At 46.4% G+C, this 21128-nt stretch overlaps 1 protein-coding gene across 1 annotated transcript; it reads left to right on the forward strand.

Moving 5' to 3' along the window:
• Positions 1-1490: 1490 nt before the first annotated feature.
• Positions 1491-5183, forward strand: HYLS1 (HYLS1 centriolar and ciliogenesis associated). The gene has a single exon (XM_086931859.1). It carries the CDS (start codon positions 2515-2517, stop codon positions 3829-3831), a length of 1317 nt encoding a protein of 438 aa, XP_086787985.1. The 5' UTR covers positions 1491-2514; the 3' UTR covers positions 3832-5183.
• Positions 5184-21128: the final 15945 nt, after the last annotated feature.

The raw sequence follows: 21128 nt of genomic DNA on the forward strand, positions 1-21128 counted from the left end.
CGATGGTGTACAAATGTTAGGGTCCCTGCAGACGTATCCTCCCTACGCCTGTACTTCCAGATGGGCCTTGGTGGGCTTGCGGGACGCGCCTCGTCCCAGTATCTGCAGGCTGCGTTCTCCGGCTCCTCCGGGTGTCAGGGCCGCACGTCAGGTGACGTCGTGCGGGCCGCGCCACAGGGCAGGTCGCGGCTTCAGGCCTGGTCCGCACCTCTCTCCGTCGCCAATCTTGCGCGGGTCTTTACCCACTGCCACCGGCACTCCGGGCCACACAACCGGGTCAGGGGGCCTCCGGGGGTCACCAGGCACCGAACCCAGTCAATTCGGCATTAAGCAGGATAGTTTGAAGGATTTTTAAGGGGCTTCAGCGAGGAGCCGAAAGCTCACACGTCCGCCATCGACGCCGGCTAGCTCCGCCCCCCCACCCCAGCAAGACTTACCCGCAGGGGCAGAGCAGTGGTCAAGCCAGCCAAGTTCCGGGATTATGACATGAGCGACGGACTGTGAGTTATATTGTTTCAATGTTTGGAAAAAGGGGAGATATGTAGTGTTGTAGTCTAGTTTATGCACGTTGCGTGAGCACGCAACGTGCGGCGGCGGCCATCTTAGAGATGCGTGCGTAGCACCAATTCATTGGCGCGAACGTCGGAGCGCGAGACGGACGGCTCGGCGCTCTCTGTGTGTACCACTTGATAAAATAAATACTATAACCCACAAGCAAGTGTCGAATGGTCATTGGGGGCAACAAACAACTTTACAATGGCGTTGCAGCGCGTACAACATAATTAGTTTTATTTATTTATTTATGTACTTACCTCGGGTCGACCGTATGCCGGAGTTTACTACCCCCCACCATGCCCCTCCCCCGTTCCGCTTCACCGCCCGCAACACTCCCACTACGGGCCGCTACTGCGTGACAGTGCACTACAGTGCGGTGATGCGGTCCACCACACTGAAATGTGTTAGACTAACGTGTGATGCGTGATACTCGGCAAGACTGTTTGTGGTTTGTCCAGTTTTGTGTCTCTACCACTGTGAGTTCTGCATACATTTTGAATGATTGCCAGCCAGCTAACAGGTGTGTTTTCATTTAAAAGCCCTTTTATTCAGCTTGGGAAATACAAAATAACAAGGCAGACCACGTTAGGCCTACCCTGTATGCTCATTATCTGCCTATATTTTCTTGTCAGTATGGAACGATTAGCGTTCGTTAAGGTTGGGCTGGAAACAGTTGTTGGCCGGAAGGGAAAGGTGTGGTTACACCGGAAGTAGAAGGTCATCCGGCTAGAATAGAACATGGAAGCAGAAGTGGACGTACTCTGAGTTTGTGGGATCCGGGAGGGCGACTGGGTGGGGGGCTCCTGCGTTATACCGGGCCATAAATGACCACGAGCCTAGCATCCCTACATCGCCCCTGATAAACCCCTTCACTTTCTGTGGGCGCCCCTCCTACCGTTTCTGAAGGTAAATAGGGTCCCGCCCTCCACGATGAAAGTTAGGCTTTTCGCTAAGCAAGTCAGCGGGTGTAGTTCTTTTCAAGGTGGGCGACGGGAAATGTAGTTGCTATTACGGACAATGGCGCCAGTCGTGGTTCTTTTTCACGGGCATGCCGGGAGGTGTAGTTTGTTTGATTACTGGCCGTTGCTAGGATCCCCGCCCCTTCCTGCTCCCGCTGCCCGGCCCGGGAGACTCAAACTGCTGTTGAAGGAAGGGGAGGCGGGGGCAAAGAGGAAAGGGCAACGGACAAAAAGAGCTTAGAAGCAGACGCTCAACCAGCTAGTCCCAGGCAAAAGTGGACGGGGCTCTGCAGAAGAAGACCTACAGCGTTAAGGGCGACCCGATAGTCTGGCGGCAGAAACGTAATACTGTCAGAGAGTGCCCCTAACATCACGAGTGTTGCACTTAAATGATGGTCGCTGAGGTCTGGCCACAACTGAACGTGTTTAATCGAAAGGCTTACGGCAGATAGCGACCAAGGGACCGCATTTAACCTTCCACCAGAGAGCGCTATTGAGAAGCACAACAGCGGTAAATCCATCAGACTGCCACCAACAATTCAGACTGCTAGTCAACGGCTACCAACAAACCGTGCAACGAATCGGAAGGTTCACCGCACACTGGAGAGTTTGAAACAGCGCTAAAAGGGCGTCTATCAAATCACTGGGGAGTACGTCCCATCAACCGATGCAGCACAGGCAGTAATCTCAAGAGAGGCTCTCAGTATAAGAACCACAGAACGAAAAAAGAAAAAAAACGTGTTGCGATGTGCATATAAAACTGGGCTACTTGAATGATAAACACATCGAAGGGTAAGAAAACATCCACGTATACTTGACTTTACCAGGAGATATCAGCAGAAGAACTAACGGAAAGAGCAAGCAGTAGCCTCAGTGCATAGGAAAACTGGGGCTGTTTTTTAAAGTCTTGAGGTCGAAGAACTTAAGCACTTTCTGGTGTAACCCCTAGAGCCTAAGACGATTGAGTTGTGTTATAGACCCAAGGGACTGAGACAAAATTATGTCCTCGTCAAGGAATGATGGGTCTCAGGAGGAAAGTGAAAGAGAAGATGCACAAGATGTTCGCTTTGATAGCCCCCTGCAAGAACCAACATGGGGCCTGAGGCGGAGGCAGACTCGTGATGAGGAACCCACTGGACGCCAAGAGATCACAGAGGAGGAGCTACGCCGGGAACTGGCTCTCCTGGGCTTCAGTGGCATTCCCCGTGAGAGACTCCTAGAGTTCAAGCAGGACTTGGAGCAACTGATGGAGCGCCGAGCTGGGCTAATACCAGGGCCTGAGGGAGACATGGCGCGGACTGCCCAGAATGAACTCACACCAGAGACGTCCCCCTCTTCCAGCGATCCATGGTCTGATGAAAACCCTTGGCCTGGGGATGCATGGCGACCAGACAACCAACAGCAGGAACCTAGCTATAGTCCTACCAGTGATGATCATGCTGTGGATCCAGCGCAGCATTGTGCTGTCAAAGCAGATACAGGAAGAGGAGCATGGGCTGGCCCGTCTTCTTGGCAGGCACCGAGTGGCAGCCAACCCCCTTCCAGAGGTCCTGTTTCGACTGGGCAATCTCGTGGCAACACTGCACCAGAGTGGCCCCCTCGTGCCACTGGGGCTCCTCCGAGTGACTCTTACAGCAAGCACACAGTGGCCATTGGAAGGCACTGGCCATCAGCACCCATTTCTAGCAATACCCCTAGATTGAGCAGCCAAAGAGGTGAGAGGCTGGTACCCCTCTCAAACAGCCCAGGGGGCAGCAGCCCTGGGGACAGCAGCAGCAGCTCCCAGGATTTGCCTGGACGGCGACCTGTGATGAAGAGGAAGGTGCTGCGAAGGAGACATGATGGCAAGACCCTAATTTCTGATGAGTCCATCATCTCTGAAACCGACTCTGACTTCTGGGAACCTAGAGCAGTGTTCCAAGGAGAAACAGTAACTGACAGTGATTCTCTTTCCTCTGACATGCAGTCAAGCAGGTGGATCCAACGGCCTGCCAACTGGGACAGGCACAAGTCATTCATCCGTCCTAGAATGGAGCCGCTGCTCGATGGCTACCGGAAGAGGACTGACCCTGTGGCTAAGTACATGCACTACAAGCAGAGCTGGGACTCCATGCAGATGTCTGTGGAGAAGGGTCGAAGGGAGCTGTGCTGGGGCATACGTGAGCAGATGCTGTATAAGGCACCACAGGTGATTTCTAGGCCTCCACAGGTGTATGTGCCCAACAGTTATGTTGTGCCCACTGAGAAGAAGAGGTACGCCTTACGATGGGGGGTCCGCTATGACCTCGTCAATGGGATCATACCACAGGCCCACTAAGTTTTTTTTTTTTTTATTATTTTAAGTTCCTTGTGTGGTTGGGTTTTATATGCACATACATACTCCTTTCCCTCATCATTTTGCTTTTCGTACCATCCAATCTTAAAAAAAACAAGCCTATTTCTCCATGAATATGCAGCATACAGCCATATGTCACCTGGATATTTTTTTTTTCCTTTGCAAAGTCCTGCTGTCTGATCAGCCAGTAGCCTGCCTTGAAATTCCATAGTAATTCCTCCCTCTTAAAGACCATTTCTATCCTAGAAACAAACCACATCACCTTAGTCTCATCCCGAGTAAGAGACTAATTCTTCTCTAAAGATTCGACATTTACCATGTCGCCATCAAGATCTTAGGGAATTTGGTCTGTGTCTCAGTAACGTCTACCACCCGAAACATATGTGGCACCATTGTTGCCCTGGGATTTCCAGTACCTCCAAAAGACTCCTTTAATTGCAGTGATCGCTCTCATCTTGTGTAACTCTTGGAGATTTCATAGATGTTCATCTCTCTTACATCAAATCCTACCTTGAGGAATCTCCTCAGCATCACATGCGTAAGAAGATCCAATAAGATTTCCCTGCTGTGCTAGATGCATAACATTTCATCTTGCTCGTCCCATGAAGTTTCTTGTTCCGCCAAAGGACTCCAGCCTTTCACCTCTTAGGTTCAATTCATTTAGCATCTGTTCACCTTGAATATTCCTACTATGTTTTTGTTCATCTTGAACATTCCAGGCGTCTTCCTGCGTCATCCAGTGATGCTTCTCACACCAGAAAGATAGCAGTCACCCTTTATCCTTTCTGGACACCCCGAATGCTTTGTCTCACGAGTCCTTATTTCCTGAAAACTCGCCACAGCTGGTTTGGGGTAGCTAGAGACCGCAAACTAGTTTCTAACCACTCTGAAGACACTTGCTCCTCACACCCTTCATGGTTCTTGAGTTTCTGATTCATCTTGCATGTTTCCTATCCTGCACGACATTCAGCCCACACCTGCTTTCAAGCCATATTTACTACTACTCGGAAGCCTAAGCACAATCTCTCCATTAGCTGGGTTATGAAATCTGGACAAATGCCTTTCTGGAGGACCAAAGACAATCATCTCCTAATTTTGCATTTTTTTTTTAAATTATCAACCTGTACTAAACAACCTTGTGCTCAGAATTTAACAACTGGTTCAATGCTCTTGTCTTAAAATCAGCTTGATTGTAAACTTTTCTCTGAGGGGCTTTAAAAAAAACAACCTATGGTCACTTGCCGTCTGTCAGCCGATGCTATCCTCAGATGTGTGCTCTGTTTTTATGAGTGTGTCCTTTCAAGAAACCTGTTTTAATAAAATATTTGCAGATACTTGTTTCTGTAGAGGCATCATTTTATCAGGGAATAGATGAGTACTGTGCTTTTACATGCTTCAAATGTTGTTGTGAGTGCTCTGATAGTCGTGTTCGGGGGGGGGGGAGGGGGTTTAAGATCATCATGCTTCATGATCTCTAGTCCTGGCAGTTCATGCAACATCTATTGCATTCTCATTGTTAGTCTTGGTTTGTCCCTATTGCTCTAATTAGAAGTGGGGGGGGGGGGATAGTATTTATTCATTAAAATGTTTGTGATTTTTAGGGAAGTGGGTAATTTTGTTCAACAGGAGCCCTATACACCCTTGGGTATTAGTGCAGGTTACAAATTAAAATTTAATTTCTATAGGTTAAGAGATTAGTGATGGCACCTCGCTCTGGAGTGCAGATCTGTACAGTTACTTTACAGGGATGTTCTATCAGTTCAATAACATTCTTTCATCCTGCTCTTAAAGGAGATGAATGAAGGGATAGTCCTGAGTATCGGAGTGGTGCTGTTCCAGCTTCAGGTTCACCCCTGAGAATGATTCTTTTCTGCTTGTAAAATGTAAGAATTTCAAGCTCTAGTCCCTCCCTGTGTTTGTTTTTTCCTCTTAGTATGCTGTTTGTGAACTAAGTAGGTCTGGAAATTGTGCTGCTTTATAGGTTACACATGCCCTTCTGACTTGGCAGCCAATTGAGAGATCTTTTGAGACCGTTGTCAAATATGAAACATAGGATCTTTGCTTTACTAACAATAATTGTTGTGTTTTCTAATGAGATTGAGTCCGGGATGAGAATTGTAAACTAGAAATAATTTGGTTTTATCAGTTAAGCCTCATTGTGTGTTTGGAGAGCCGTGTCCAAGTCACTTTGAGGCCTGTCTTTAGATTGGTAGTTTCTGTTCAAACAGTGAACTTGAGTTCTGCGAGGTAAGGTGTAAAAGTCCTTTAGCTTTACCTGGTAGGGGCACTTGATTGTCTCTAGCATTACCATAGTAATGTATTCAACAGGCCTCCACATTTTAATAATTAAAGAAAAACCTAGGTCGCAAAACAGAATTTTAGGAAAGTTCAGTATCGGACGTGTACTTGGACCAGAACGGGCACTCATAACATTACATTTCATGGGTTATTTGTTTATCTTCAATTTCATCCAGAGTAGCTCTTCTGCGTGAACCTGTACACATACCTGAGAACATAGGCATCCTTGTGCTGGATTTGGCCCTAGTGGCATCTTATTGACTCGAACATGATTTTCAGCGGTAGCCCAAACCCATTATACTGACAACATATGATGACTCTTATCCAAAATTGCATGCTTGTAGACATATCAGTTTGTCAATTGAAAAAGTACTCTATAAATTGTCTAGTGTGTGGTTTTCATTTATTAAAAAATCGTATTTCACTCAGATGCTCCACTTGTAAAATCGAACCTGAATGTGGTACACTTTAATTTTGAGATGCTCCTGCTGTTATAAAGCTGTTACTTTAAAGGGCTTTTCCTTGGGTTGGATTTAAGTTCACAACAGAGAAAAGACCTATAACAGTGCTGCAAGTCTCTCTCTACTGCGCTGTCTTGGAGTTTTTTTTAAACTTGTAATGTAAATTGACGCGTTCAGCAGACACTCAAACTACTGAGCCTTTATTTGGGATTTGAGCTTTTAACTTTCAGGAGAAGCAGCTGTATTGAAGATGGTAAACTCTATAAGCTATTTATCAGCAACTTTTCCTACAGTGAAATTTATCAAACTCAGACCCCTCTGTGTCCTTCACCACTGACACCATACCATATTTTTTTTAGTCAAGTACACCATAGTCTGATGTAATGTCTCTGTAAAATATTGTCCAGCAGCATGTAAGTATCTCTCCAGCCTATTTATTTAAGGAGTCCAAGTAGCCGCCAGTGAATTCTTCATATGTGCTATAGTGAGAAGGAGATGTCCTAATCATCCGGCACGGAGAGTGAACCCAGGACAGAATCAGCTTGGGTCTTCAAGAACAAAGTTGCACTTCATTGAAGGAACAATCCTTTACTTCTGAAGGGGGAAGGGGCTGATATGTATTTACAACCACCTCTTAGTTGTGCTAACAGGTTTGAGCTACACTGAGCAATAGGTCAGAAGGGCAATGGGACTGCAAAGTTCAGGGCTTGGCAAAGCATGTCAAACATGGGATTCTGTGAGTGCCAAACCGACATCATTACTTTCAGCAAAGGGGCGTTGGCAAGTTTTATAAACTGCTCTTACAAAATGGCGGCCTGTTAAATTAATTCTACCCGAGGTTTCCAAATCCAACATTAAGTGTTCTTTTACTGTGATGTCAGTTCCCACTTGAATCATATGAGGCATTTACAAGTGATGAATACTCTCAGCGCATCCATTCCCTTATTTTTCATTATGTTTGCTCCCTAGTTAATATTTGTGTGCCTGATTTTTAGGTTGAGCCCACCAGACAGCAGAAGCTGTGTTGCAGAGACCTTTTGTGGACTTACCAAGAATGTGTAGGGGTTTACAGTCTGCCCATTACTTACTGTTTGTCTTCATGGTTCCTCTTATTTGCTTGCTTCTTATTTGGTGGTTTGCATGTCCCAGTGTGTCCAACTTGTTGATCCCTCCCATGTAGCATAGGCTTTTTACTGTCTCTCAGGGGGGCTGTCGTTTATTCTTCCACTGCTGACTTTTAGGCAATTACCTTTTTCTTTTTTGCTAGGGCACTTATTGAGAGTGCATATGTTTTCAGCACATACCTCTTGCTTCTCCCTTGCCAAATACTACCTTGTGCTGCAAGCCACCCTTCAAATTCCACTCCCCTCTGCACTGTTACTTTGTAACTTGTGTGGTTCTCCCCCACTGTGTTGCTAATTTACTCCCTCCGCCCACTTCCCTTTGCTGCATCAATGGGTCCTTAGTTACAGTGCCCTCCCACCAGGCCACCAACATTTTTTTGTGGATGGTTGGGCTGGCCTAGCCCCTTTGCCTTAAAGAAAAAAGTACTTGCAGGCTACTACTTTTTAAACATTTGTCTTATTTACTAGTCCAACGTGGATCGGCAAATAAGAAAAGGGTGCCTGCATCATTTTGTAGGTGCACATTCCCAATAATCGATGCACGTTAACATGCATGCAAGCACTTATAATATGGCGATTTTGGCTATGTTGCATATCATTTTGCTAATGCTGTACAACATTGTGAAAAGGCATTGGCACAGCCTGTTAGTCGCAAAGGTGAGACCTATTGCCTTTGGCAAGGTTTGTTGCTTCAAGCAGTTAAAACATCTGGGTCTACTTCTAGATACTCTTGCTTAGCTCTTACATCTTCTCTGATGTCTAGCGGAGTTTGATCCCTTGCTAATATCTGTATTGATCTTCATTTCCTATCAAGAAATACAAGATTTTTTAAATACTTTTCCCTCCTACCCTGAATGTTTCATAATAATTATGACAGCGACTCTAGGTGCAGCATTTCCACTCACGCTGAAGTAGTTGGGAAGTCGAAGAACTTGGCAGCAGAATGGGCACTGGACCAAATCATAAACCGGTGAACTAAAGATGCATCTGTACTAGACAAATGGGAACACTTGCGCTAAACAGGCAGTGGTAAATGTGAAGCACTGAATAGTACTGCTACCATATCTGATTTTTTTTAAATTTGAACTGTTTATTGATTTTTGGATTTAGCTGTGTTTGCACACACGTTACATACATAACATTTGCTCGACTTTACAGGAGGCGAATAGTCATAGTACACACCAAATAATGGTTACAGCCATGTTGTCACGTTTAACCGTGAGCATGTAGTGTGTCACTATAGCAAAGTTGCCAATGACTGTGTATATTTGAATAGGCTGTAAAGTTGTTAAGTCCACCAATTCGATAATTATGCAACAGATTTAAATATGAGCAACACGAACTTCTGAGCATTCTAGTACAATTTCACTTCACTACATGAGGTAAGCTGTCTATGGCTTGCTTCCCCCTTAAGCTTACGCTGTATTATAGTAACAAAGCAGATGTTCGCGACACTGCACACACAGCTCATCACTGACGGATTTATATGGTTGATTTAATACTGAGAGAGACAGTATGCAACCCACCTGTGTTGCAGAACATATGCTGCTAATGTGGTATGTTTAGTGTGTGATTGGGTATTTCATGCATGACTGTCTGGGCTGTTACCACTAGGGCCCACTCCAGTAGTGCCCCTCCCAGCCTCCCCATCTCAGGGGCCGTAAAATAAAACAAGCACGTGGGGAGGTAGGTGAAGCAACAACGCAAGCCAGCCGCACCTCAAGGGGGAGCTGCAGGCTGCGACCTCCCATCGAGGATGGCGTCTACAGGGGGGCAGTGACTGGGGACCCTGACCCACCCTCCTGTAACCTATGAAATTACTGCAATATGGCCTCCCATTGTGTTGCAATAGGTTCTTTACGGCGGCCACAGATGTCCTCCACGCAGAGCGCTCTGCCCTCTGTTTTTCTCCTGGTTTTTGATTGTGTTTTGCAGTTAACATGCGTAGGTCTAGGAAGCGGGAAATGGCTTTAGCTTCTTATTTCTAGGATAGAGATGCAGTGTACATTCCTCCCAGGTGTGCTCAAGCTGATTACGGAAGGGCAGATGGGGCGTGCCTCAGATGTAATCACCTAGGAACCACCTTGTTGCACATGCAGTGGGCCTGCTAACCAATACATACATATTGGAATGAAGTCTGTGATGCCCTTGGCTGCCGCTAGGGCATCACAGACTTCATTTCAATATGTATGTATTGGTTAGCAGGCCCACTGCATGTGCAACAAGGTGATTCCTAGCGGATTACATCGGGGGCACGCCCTATCTGCCCTTCCGTAATACTTAATTAATTTTTTCCAGTGTGAGATAGGCCCTCTGGAGTATATAGTGTTGTATAAGTCTAAAAGCATGAGTTACGTTGAATGTATGTCAGACTGAGTAGTGCCTCTGACCATTCCTTGTCGGTGAATAGCCGTCCTCTACCTCCCGTCTGTGTCGAACGGGCGTCATTGTTGCCGCTGTGTGGATCCGGAGTGACTCCGCAAACCATCTAGTATGGTGCATGCCCATGACATGTATGTATTGCACGGAAAGGTATATGGACCGCTCTGCACTCATGTCACCCCAGCTGTCCCTCAGTGTTGCTAAAATTGAGTAGTATTGTAAGAACTGACCAGGCGGTAGCTCGTACGCCTCCGCCAGCCCCACATATGGAAGAAGCACACCGTCTTGATAAAGATCTCCCAACGTTTGTACCCCCACAGACAGCCAGGTCACCAGTTCTGCAGCAACTACCGGGCTCTGGGAGGCGTGACCTGTAATGATAAAGCTGGGGCATACAGAGTTGTTGAGCTTGTTATGTACAGACTTCTACGATTCGCTTTATGCGCAACTTGAAGAAAAATCTGATCCGGCTGTCTGCATCTGGTGCATGGATGAAACGTGGAGTATGTCTCCCACAGACCAGGATGGGTCCTCTGTGGCAATGTCCGATAGCTGTAATCCCGCCACCCACTGGAGTTGCAAATCCAGATAGTATTGCTCCATGCTGCAGACAGTTAGGCCACCTCCGTTAAATGGGAGATAAAGCTTCGCAAGAGCTACACAACAGCAAGAGCCATTCCAGATTAATTAAAATCTCTGCAACAGAGCTCGTGCCACGTAGATAGGGAGATTGGTAAAATGGTATAACAGTCTGGGGAGTACCACCATTTTCAACAGTACAATGCTGCCAGCAATCGACAGCAGGAGCGTGCGCCAGAAGGACATTTGCAAACTCGATACAGTAATTTCTCGCCCCAGATTGCCCTCCAGTTTATGATATATATGGATCCCTAGATATCGGAACGTGTCCGGCTGCCAAGGTATACACACATCATTATACCAGAGTGCCGGATACGCGTGTTCCTGACTGAAGGCAGGATTAGCTCCAATTGACCTTCAGCCCTGAAAGATCAGCGAAGGTTACCAGCGTATGTGTAAGCGCAGGCAGAAGGTCACGCGCATCCCTGAGATATATCAGGATATCATCGGCGTATAATGATACTGCATGTGTGCCATCACCCAGGGGGATACCCCACTTCGCATCCTGTTTTCTGAGCATTGCAGCTAATGGCTCCACTGCCAAAGCAAATAACAGTGGAGACAGGGGGCACCCCTGACTGGTACCACGCTGCCTGATCGATAAAGGGTTAAAAATATAATTGCCTGTCTTAACTCTTGACGTTGGTTGTGCATGCAGCAGCTGGGCTAAACAGAGAAACCGCCTGTAACACCCAGTTTATTAAGCACCGCAAAGTGAGAGTTCAATTTTAGTGAGTCGAATGCCTTCTCCAAATCCAATACGAGGAAGCTCAAGTGTGGCCAGCTTAGGGGAAAATAGGCAGCAACCCTGAAGAAGCAGCAAAGATTCAGTGACTTATTGCGGGCTGGGACGAAGCCATTCTGATCTGCACCCCACAGCAGCGGCACCAACAGGGCCGGACGATCAACAAGCACCTTCGCCAGTATTTTGTAGTTCGTGTTTAGTGGAGTTAACAGGCTATATGATCCAGGCTCCTTCTGATCTTTATCCGGCTTGATAAGAGACCGGAGCAGTACTTCCCGCACAGAGGGAGAGGAGACCCACATCAAATGCAGTGTTACCCCATTGTTGCAGGTGAGGTGTCACTACAGATGCATAAGCGTTATACAGTCAGAAGGAAGGCTGTCCGTGCCCGGGGTTTTGCCTGTGGCTAATACTCTTATTGCTGCTCCGATCTCCATGGAAGTAATATGCTCTTCCAACTCTAATATTTGTGCCTGATCCAGTGTTGGGACACAGAGACCAGAATTAACCCGTTAACCCAGTCGAGACCCGGGTACAATATGTATACGAAAAAACATGTTTCACCTGGAGATTATTTCATGTGACAAATTTAGAAGCAGATTTAATCAAATCGAAGAACAGAAAAAATGTGGGAGACCCCAAGACAGTCGTAGAGAATTAAAGGGTTCTTATTTGCAAGTAGTTATGACCGCACTACAATACATTGTGTGGAGCGGGCGAGAATTGACTTCGCCCGCTCCACACAAGCATAGATTGCTCCTTACACGTTGACCGCTGCATAGCGTTCCAGTCAGCCCAATGGATTTCCCTCACAAACTGCATTTCCAGTGTAGGACGAATGCCTCATGAGGATCGTTCCAGACCTCGCCTACTCCAGAACGCTTTCGAATCGCGTGTTAATTGTTTCAGTGTCGGTTAGCTTACAGCAGCTCCACTGCCCTCCTTCAACTGCTACCTGCTCTATCCACTGCAGAACTTCCTGGACCTTCCCCTTTTTCCCAATGATCGCCGCTTGGGTCGTTCTCTCCCCTTAATTCAGCACTACCACCAACTCAAGTAACCTGGTTCTGATGACGACCTGAAGTCAGACAGGTCGAAACGCCGTCAACCACCCAGCGTCATTCTTTGGTTCTAATGTGGTCAATTTAAATGATTTGAAATTACTTATGAAATAATTCACCTGTACATATTTCCTCCTGTTAAATTACCTCAATTTCGTTGAAATCTTTGCACCGTTCACGCTGCTCGTTCACTTTTTTGTGTCACTGCGCCGTTCACTGTCACTAGCACGTCCAGTGCACAACATATTTATGGATACTTTTACATACAATGTATTGTAGTTCTGTCATAACTATTTGCAAATAGAACGCTTTGTTTCTCTACGACTGTCTTTGGGTCTCCCACAGTGTTGGGAGCATTCACAGGGAAAGTATGGAATCAAATTGTGTGTCACTGAATGTGTTTCCGGATGTATAGAGGATTATATAGTAGTGAGCCAGTCCAGCGTGTATTTCAACTTGTGTGCAGAGCAGCCATCCATCTGCATCATGGAGGCCAGTTATGGGCTGCAATATTTGGTCTTGCTGTACTGGCTGAGTGTGCCGCATAGTTAACATTTCGCAGGTGCTCCAATAACTCTGCTAATTTGCCCCGTTTTGCTTCGAGTGCCGCCATGCTCTCTGACCTGATTGACCAGTCCGTTTCTAAGTGCATCAGCTCGTTCTCTACCCTCCCACCTCCCCCTCCAGCTGCCTTCCGATATTCCAATTGATACCAAGACAACTGCCCCTGATGGTCACCTTGAACTCCTCCCATTCTGTTAGTATGTCACCGGCCGACCCCTGTTAAGTTCAATGAATTCAGCAGTGGCTGTACCCACACCCCGAAATGGTGCGTCTTCAAGGGCCGATGGTTGGAGGCGCCATGTGGGTTTTATTGGGCGAGGTGCTTTCCATTTCAGGTGCATCAAAAGTAGGTTGTGATCAGAGTGCGTGCAGCCTAGATATTCTGCATGTTCTAACAAGGGGTGAAATGCCGGAGGCCCACTATTCGATCCATTCGCACATGCAGGCCGCGTGGCGCCGAGTAGTAAGAATATACCCTTGTGTTGGGGTAACATGTCCACCATTAGTCTGCCAGTGTCCAATGATGCATCCATTTGCACATGGCCCAAGCGTTATTCTGGGATTGCGTACCTAGTAATGGAGGGTAGGAGCGGTCCAACGATGAGTCATGGACAGCATTGTAGTTGCCAATAATCAGCCGTCGAAGACCACTCCATCTCACCAGGGCTGCCGAGAGAGACCGGAGAAACAGGGGCGTATATCACACCCAATGCCAGTGGGATACCATTGAGACGAGCTTTTATGAAGACGTATCACCCTTTAGAGTCAGTTTGTACCTCTTCCGATATGAACGGGGTTTCCGCCCGCAGCCATATTAGCGCCACTCTGGCATTTGAGGAGTAATCAGTAGCATAGACCTGACCTCGCCAGCGGCGGCACAGGTGTTTTGTCTCCTGGTGAGTCTCCTGCAGGAGAGCGACCTGTAGCTCTGTGCTTCAGGTAGGTATAGACTGCATAGCGGCACGCTGGAGTGTCCATACCCCTCATAGTCCATGTTATTATATTTACGTGAGACATTGTCGCTGTGGCAGCACATGCTTCGGACCATCCTGCCCCCATGGCCAGAGGTGTAGACCCTCCCAAAGTGATGGCGTGTGCAGGGTGGGGATACAGCATTCGTGATATCATTGCTCAGTAACTAGGTAGCTAACATAACAAATCATGAGATGTAACTTATGCAATCATGATGGAGCAGATATGCAATAGGGATCCGCCCAAACTAATGTACCAACTTGTGGCAACAAATGCAATACCCCATTCGTGTTGGAGTGGGTTTGCATGTCATACAAACTTTGGGGGGTGAGGATCACTATGCCCCTGTGCCCTTTTAAACACATAGATTATATGCTTGAGTGGTACCTTGCAGTCGCATTCTTTTGGTTCCACTTCTATGTGTTCCTGGAGCTGTCCCCCTCCCGCGTGTGTTTTGCATCTAATGTTGACCACAGTTGGGGATCAAGGAGAGCGTAAGCCCTGATCCACCGGCACTGTAATACAGAACAATCCGTGCTAGTGATTACATGAGGGCCCTTACTAGGAGTATGTGCCACTGATTTAGACTGTGTGGTCAGCTGTTTGCGGTGTCACTTCCGGTGTCAGTGTGTCAGATTCTGAAGTATGCCCTGTTATGGAGTCCTCTTCGCTAGTGGATTTCTCCCTATCATTGTCTGCATCCGAAACCTGCTGTACAGAATGCTGCGCTGCCGCCGTCCGTATGGCATTTCTTCTTGTTCCAAAAGCCCTCTCCAATCCGGCAGGGTTCGATGCCACTGCTGCATGTCCCGCCTGCTCCATCCAGTCTCACACATCCGTTGAATCATCAAAGAAAATGGTGTTGCCATTATCCACCACCCGTTGGCGTGCAAGTTAGAGCATGGAATTCCGTATATGTAGCTCATGGAGCCGCTGCTTAACCGCCACGAAGGAGTGCCTCTGATTCTGGACTGTTACAGTGTAATCCGGGAACAACATCAATAAAGCACTGTTCGCCTTGCGCTCGTGCCCATGGCAGGCCTCATGCAGTATGCTGTCAACGTCCCTGTAATTGAGTAGGCGGAACAGGAAGGATCTGAGGGCAGTCGCCGGTGGTGGTTTCCTTGCCGGCACACAGTGTGCCCTCTCGACTACAAATTCGGCAGACTGCGCCGCTTGGGGCATCCATTCATGTAGCCAGACCTCTATGTACTTCACAGCATCTTGGCCTTCTGTCCCTTCAGGCAGACCTAAGACGCGCATGCTGTTGGGGCGCGATCTGCCCTCCGCATCCTCAACTCTGTCTTCCAGCACAGCAATGCGACCAAGAAGTGCCTGAAACGTATCAGCTTTTTCCCGGGTGGCTGGTTGTAGTTTTTTCCAGTTGTATTTCAGTTGTGCACTGTTTGTCAGACAGCTTGCGCTGGTCCACCTGCAGCTGGTTGAAGTCTATAGTGATTTTGTCACTTTTGTCAGTTTTGCTTTCGAGGGACACTCTTGTGATTTCTAGGGACGCCCCAATTTTCTCCACTGCAGACAGCACACTGTCTAACTTGTCGCCCAGTGCCACATCAGTTTCTACGGGTTTAAGCTGTGAGTCGCTATCCACTAGTTTCCCCGGTGTTTGGTAGTGCTCCGCTGGGGTGAATGGAAGGTTAGAACAGAGACGACCCATGACTAATTGTTGTGCTGTGGGATACAGAGCTTCAGGTAGGCACGTCATTCCATCTTGGCTTGCTGCCATTGGTCCCATAGTTGATAATCAATTGCTAGCTTTGTACTTTTCTTAGGATGTTGATATTGTGCATGGTTGATGTAATAAATAATTTTTAAAGGATGTTTGCATGCCTAATAAAAGCACAATAAATAACATATGTTCCAACTTGCCTGAATTGAGATCATTCAGAGATATGGATCTCAGTCGGGGCCCTTTTAATAAGCAAATTTGGTTAACTAATGTAGGCTTGATGGTTATGTGGAATATGGGTGGTTGGAGTGGCAATGGTGCTGGGGGTAAGCAAGGGGTTGGTAGTTGAAGCTACTGACGTTGGTCTATTGTCCTCGTAAAATTGTTTTTTTACAGCCTTCCTTTCTCATTATAATTGCTGACAAGGTTTGGATGTGGATCACGCTGTCTTTGGCGTCTGAGGCGACAGCTCTTGACTGTTGTAAATTCTGTGGGGGGTAATCTGAAGCATCCAGTGTGTCCATAGTTAGGTCGTTTAAGCACTTCCCATGTGTTTTGGGGGTTTGCGCCACTGGACCTAATTGACTGAAGTTCTGTATTTGGGCATGTGGGTGCAAGGGTCTCCAAAGAGTTTGAATGCTTATTAGCTAGATGGTGCCTGCCCCTCTTTCACATGATCATAATTTCCTTTAATATCAGCTCACTTTGCCTACAATGCACTGGAGGCACTGCTTACTAATATGCATTTTACATTTGTAAACGCCCAAGTATTTAATGTTGTTTTAAACATAAACGGCCCGAATACGATGAGGCCTGTAAAGGCTCTCTGGGCTGCATCATAACAGGCCGCTCAGTTTACTTTCCAACCACCGCATTATAAGTCTGGTGGTTGGAAAGTAAATCCGTCATTGCGGCTTGCTTCAGACAGGCTCATTGAGCCAGTCGGCCAGTCAGAGCCGGCTTGTAATCCCAAAGGGCGAGCCTTTCTGCCCTTGGGATTCAGATGCGCGGTTTCCAACATAGTTTTCATGCCGGCCTGTCCGACATTGAAACCATGTCGGAAAGTGTGTTTGGGGACCCCCAGCAGGACTCCCTTGTGTGCGCGGCCTCCGGGTTGGGACCGGTTGATCCCTTCACCTTGTGGCAGGCACCTTGAGGTGCCTGCTACGAAGTGCAGGGATGAACAACACCTCATTTCTCAATGGGACCTTGTGTTACGGCCGTAACACGAGCTCCCATTGAGAAATGGGAGTATGCAATCAAACCGTGTTCGGTTACATTGTAATTAGCCAGTTAGGACTGCTGACTGGAGGTCGGTCGGTCCCAAGACTGAGACTGTGTCGGGCAGATGCAAGTCCTCCCTACATCGTAATCGGACCAAAAGTTTTGTCTCGGGCACACATATGGATCATATCAAAGGAGCATATTGTCTTGTAGCAGGACGCTGTACTGTTCACCTTTACTAGACTGTTATATTTATGTACAAGACTTAATGCAATCCTACTAGACTTTGTTATATTTATGTACAAGACTTAATGCAATCCTATTTGAAGACGGTTTCTTTACCTACAGTAATGTCTACAATAAAATCCACATCATGTTAGAAAGGTCAAATTACTTATTGTACTAATCATTTTACACTTGGAGGCTTGTGTGGCTGACTTAATAGCATATAGTCCTCTTTCTCCTTATTCCTGGCAGAATGCAAATACATACATGTTTAGCCACAGTACCCTTAGGAAAATTTCGAAATATTCTCCTGTTTGAATTATTGAATTGAAATGGTGGGTTCTAGAGTAATTTGTGGGCAAATTGATAATTGTATGTATGTATGTATGTATATGTATTTATAGGCATTTATATAGCGCACTACTTACCCGGAGGGTCCCAAGGCGCTTCGACCGCTGCGAAACCCTTCCTGGCTTCCCTGAGAGATGGTCCCTTAATGGGTATCTCCAGGGTGAGACCAGGCATCCCCGGCGGTCTGGTGGGGCCGTTAGTGAAGATGAGGCAAGCTAATGCCCAGAGTTGCCGAGTGTGAACGCTGATCAGAGTGGGCACCGAGGCGAGAGAATTATCGAGTCCGCTGACCCTGGTCCAGAAACCTGCCGCGCCGGGAATCGAACCCTGGTCCCGGGCCGTCCTCTGCTCTCGGGTCTGCCGCCTCTAACCAGTGACAAACTCACATTTTTGGCCAACTAAAAGTATGTTTAGTATTCCAATCTAATAACATAAGACTAAATCAGTTGTTACTGATTTTCCAGGCTGATGTTTTGATAACTCTATCTTGTATTCAACATTTCAAGGAGATATTTGTGAGTCCTGGAAATTGGGATGTATTTTTAATGGCCACACGTGGGTGTTTTGAAATTCCACATTATGTGTTATTCCGTATTTGGAGTCAGGTATTAGCTGTGGATAGACTTACAGATACTAGAATTGCCTGTTACAGGGGTTATAGGGACTTTAATTAGTGGTTGATGAACATCTGCACAGTGGCTTTGCCTGCTGCGGGGCATGGGGAGAGTTGCTTTCCACAAGTGAAATTTAGCCATGCACCTATTACTGGGTATTTGGAGACTGAACATATCTGTTGATAGTCATGTGGTGTTTTGCGATCCATAATGCAGGGCAAGTGGGGCTGGGCATGTGGAGGCTGGTATTGCTATTAGTAGGTTATCTAGCAGCTGACATAGGCTTCTGGTATGGAGGGGAAGGCTAATATGACATGTTGCTGGGCATGTGAGGACTGCTGCTTTGTATAAGGTAGCCAGACATACCTGTGGTGCCTACTGCTGGGCATTGGGAGATCAGTCGTACCTGGTTTAAGACCTCAGCAGACTGGCATTTGTTTTCTGAGCAGGTGGAGGCTGTTTATGCCTATTGTTGGCTTTGTGAAGCTGCCCATGCATAATGCTGTCCCTTTAGAGGCTAGTATTACATGTTGCTGGGCGTGTGGCATTTGTGAATGCCTTGTACTGGGCATAATGGAGCTGGTAATACATATTGCCAGGTGTATGGCATCTGGTCTCACTTATTGATGGGCCTATTGAGATTGGTATTACCTGTTACCGGGTATGTGGAGGCCGCCCATGGCTTGGATTAAAACACAACTTGAATATAGGTGGTGTGTTTTATAGCTGTGCAACAATACCGCTGTGATGGAGAATAGGTACTAAGGTTAGGAAACATGGCCTGGTACCGTTTGTCTGAACTACTGCTGTGTGGCGAAGATGGAAATGGTATTGGTTTCTTAAATGAGAAATTACTGGCCTGTCTGGGGCAAGATGATGCCATCAGAACGGAGGATTGGATAAAACTGCAGGAGATAACCATGCTTTGCAGGTTGTGATAGAAGGGACAATTGGAGATTGTTACCATGGTATGGGAGAGGTAATTCTGGAGTGTTTGGTTTGTGAGAGATCCATTAGGGTTTTAACAAAACGTGAACGGGTCTGCCCTCCTTGAATTGATGTGAGGTTTCTCAAACTTCCCCCAGGTAGCTGTCGTCCGATCCGAACCATTTGCCCTACTTGTGTCATCTTCAACACTGACCTTTTTTTATTTGAATTCATACTTGTGACCCACAGATTATAAGTAGTTCTCCAATACCACAGAGATATTTTATGAGCTTTTGTTTATTTGATGTTTTTAACCCGAGACCTACATATTACTAAGATGTCTACTACAAACACTAACCACCTGATGTATATTACCAGTACTGGAGTCAAAGACACAATGACTAAACTCTCCAACGTATGTATGCACCTTGACTCAATAAGCTAAGCATCTAGAATATGCACTTTACCGAAGATATGGCCAGTATTCGAGCTTAGTGGACCAATGCAGGAGCAGGATAATCTTATTTAAAAACCCATAAATTAATTGAGGGAGAGCCTGGTGACAAAATAGGGTGCAGTCATGAAGGGAGGAGGCAGTGGTGAGGTGGCACCATGAGGATAGTGACAGCTAACCTATGGTTTACCAGCACATATGCGTTATCTGCACAATCTCCTACCCTCAATAAATTGGCGGTAAAAAAAAGGTTGATAGTAGAGCTGTTTTGCTTTAATTAATTTACATTTTAGAAAGCTTAGCAGTTAACGAACCTGCTATGGGCGCATGCGCGAATCCAGCAAGTCTCAGGGTATAATACTAGTGACATTAGCTCGGGATTCAATGTATTTGCTGGGGAGATCACTGTGTAACCTTGGGTAACCGGTTTGAATCATACAAAAAAAGCTTATAGTATTAATGTACCTCAAGCAGAGCATAATGTGTAGGTCACAGATTTGTATGATCAGTAGGACAGCCTAATCCATTTATGTGGATTGTTGTGGAGGTCCTGGTTAAACTCTCTGGTCACATTTCTGAGAAAGTAGTTCAGTGAGTTATGCATGCACTGCCCATGACCTGCCAATGAACTCAATCTTTCTTAATCCTGAGGTTCATAAAAGAAGTTATTTTTGATAATATTAACACCTATTTTCAAGAGCCAAAAAACAGTTACGGTGCCTCGATAGCCAGTGGTGAAACATTACTTAATCAATAGGTCGCAAGTTTGAAACCAGGGTCTGTGAGGAGTTGAGTGCCATTAATAGGAAAAGGATATTATCATTAGTCCATTTAATGTGGCTACTTTACCCCTTTAAGTAGGGCTATTGTAGCACTTAAGTACGCGCCTTAGTTCACATACATATGGGGCTTAATATCAGAAAGCACTTTCATATCTCAATTTATCTATTAGTTACTTCTGAAGTGATTGACACGCTTGAGCTTTATTCTTCTGTAAACTGCTGCATCCAAGGAGAATCCAGCTGTACTCTTTGTCCTTCAACATCTGGGTCAGGAAATACTGATAGTCCATGTAGTCAGGTACTGGCAGCTGGACCGTGCTGGGAGGGGCAAAAAGACCCTATGTGCCCCCTGCAGACCGCCCTTATACACAGCACAAAAACAATGAATGTGAAAGCACTGCTACATGTGTCCGAATGTTGGTATACTGGAGGGGGAGGGGCTAATTGCAAAGGCTACAACGCAGTATGGTTCCGGCTTAACAGCAGCTGCTGGAACCTGAATTTGTCTGGTTCCCACTTAATGTCTGTATTGCAGCGAAATCAGTTGGATCATGTGGTTATTAAGGTTACTTGACGGTTGCTGGTTTTCAAACTCGTTGCTTTCTATGCTTTTCACCCTTCTAAGGTTTATAAAAGGAGTACTGTTAAGGTAAGGATTCCTTGTGAGTGTGCTTGTGCACATTTCTATGTATGGAACTGTGTGCGTGTACAAGGATAATGCAAGCACGCTTTCCACATCACATTTGAATCCCCATTTCTTTAGACCTCT

Source organism: Lissotriton vulgaris, chromosome 7 (genome assembly GCF_964263255.1).
Source record: "Lissotriton vulgaris chromosome 7, aLisVul1.2, whole genome shotgun sequence".
Taxonomy (NCBI): domain Eukaryota; kingdom Metazoa; phylum Chordata; class Amphibia; order Caudata; family Salamandridae; genus Lissotriton; species Lissotriton vulgaris.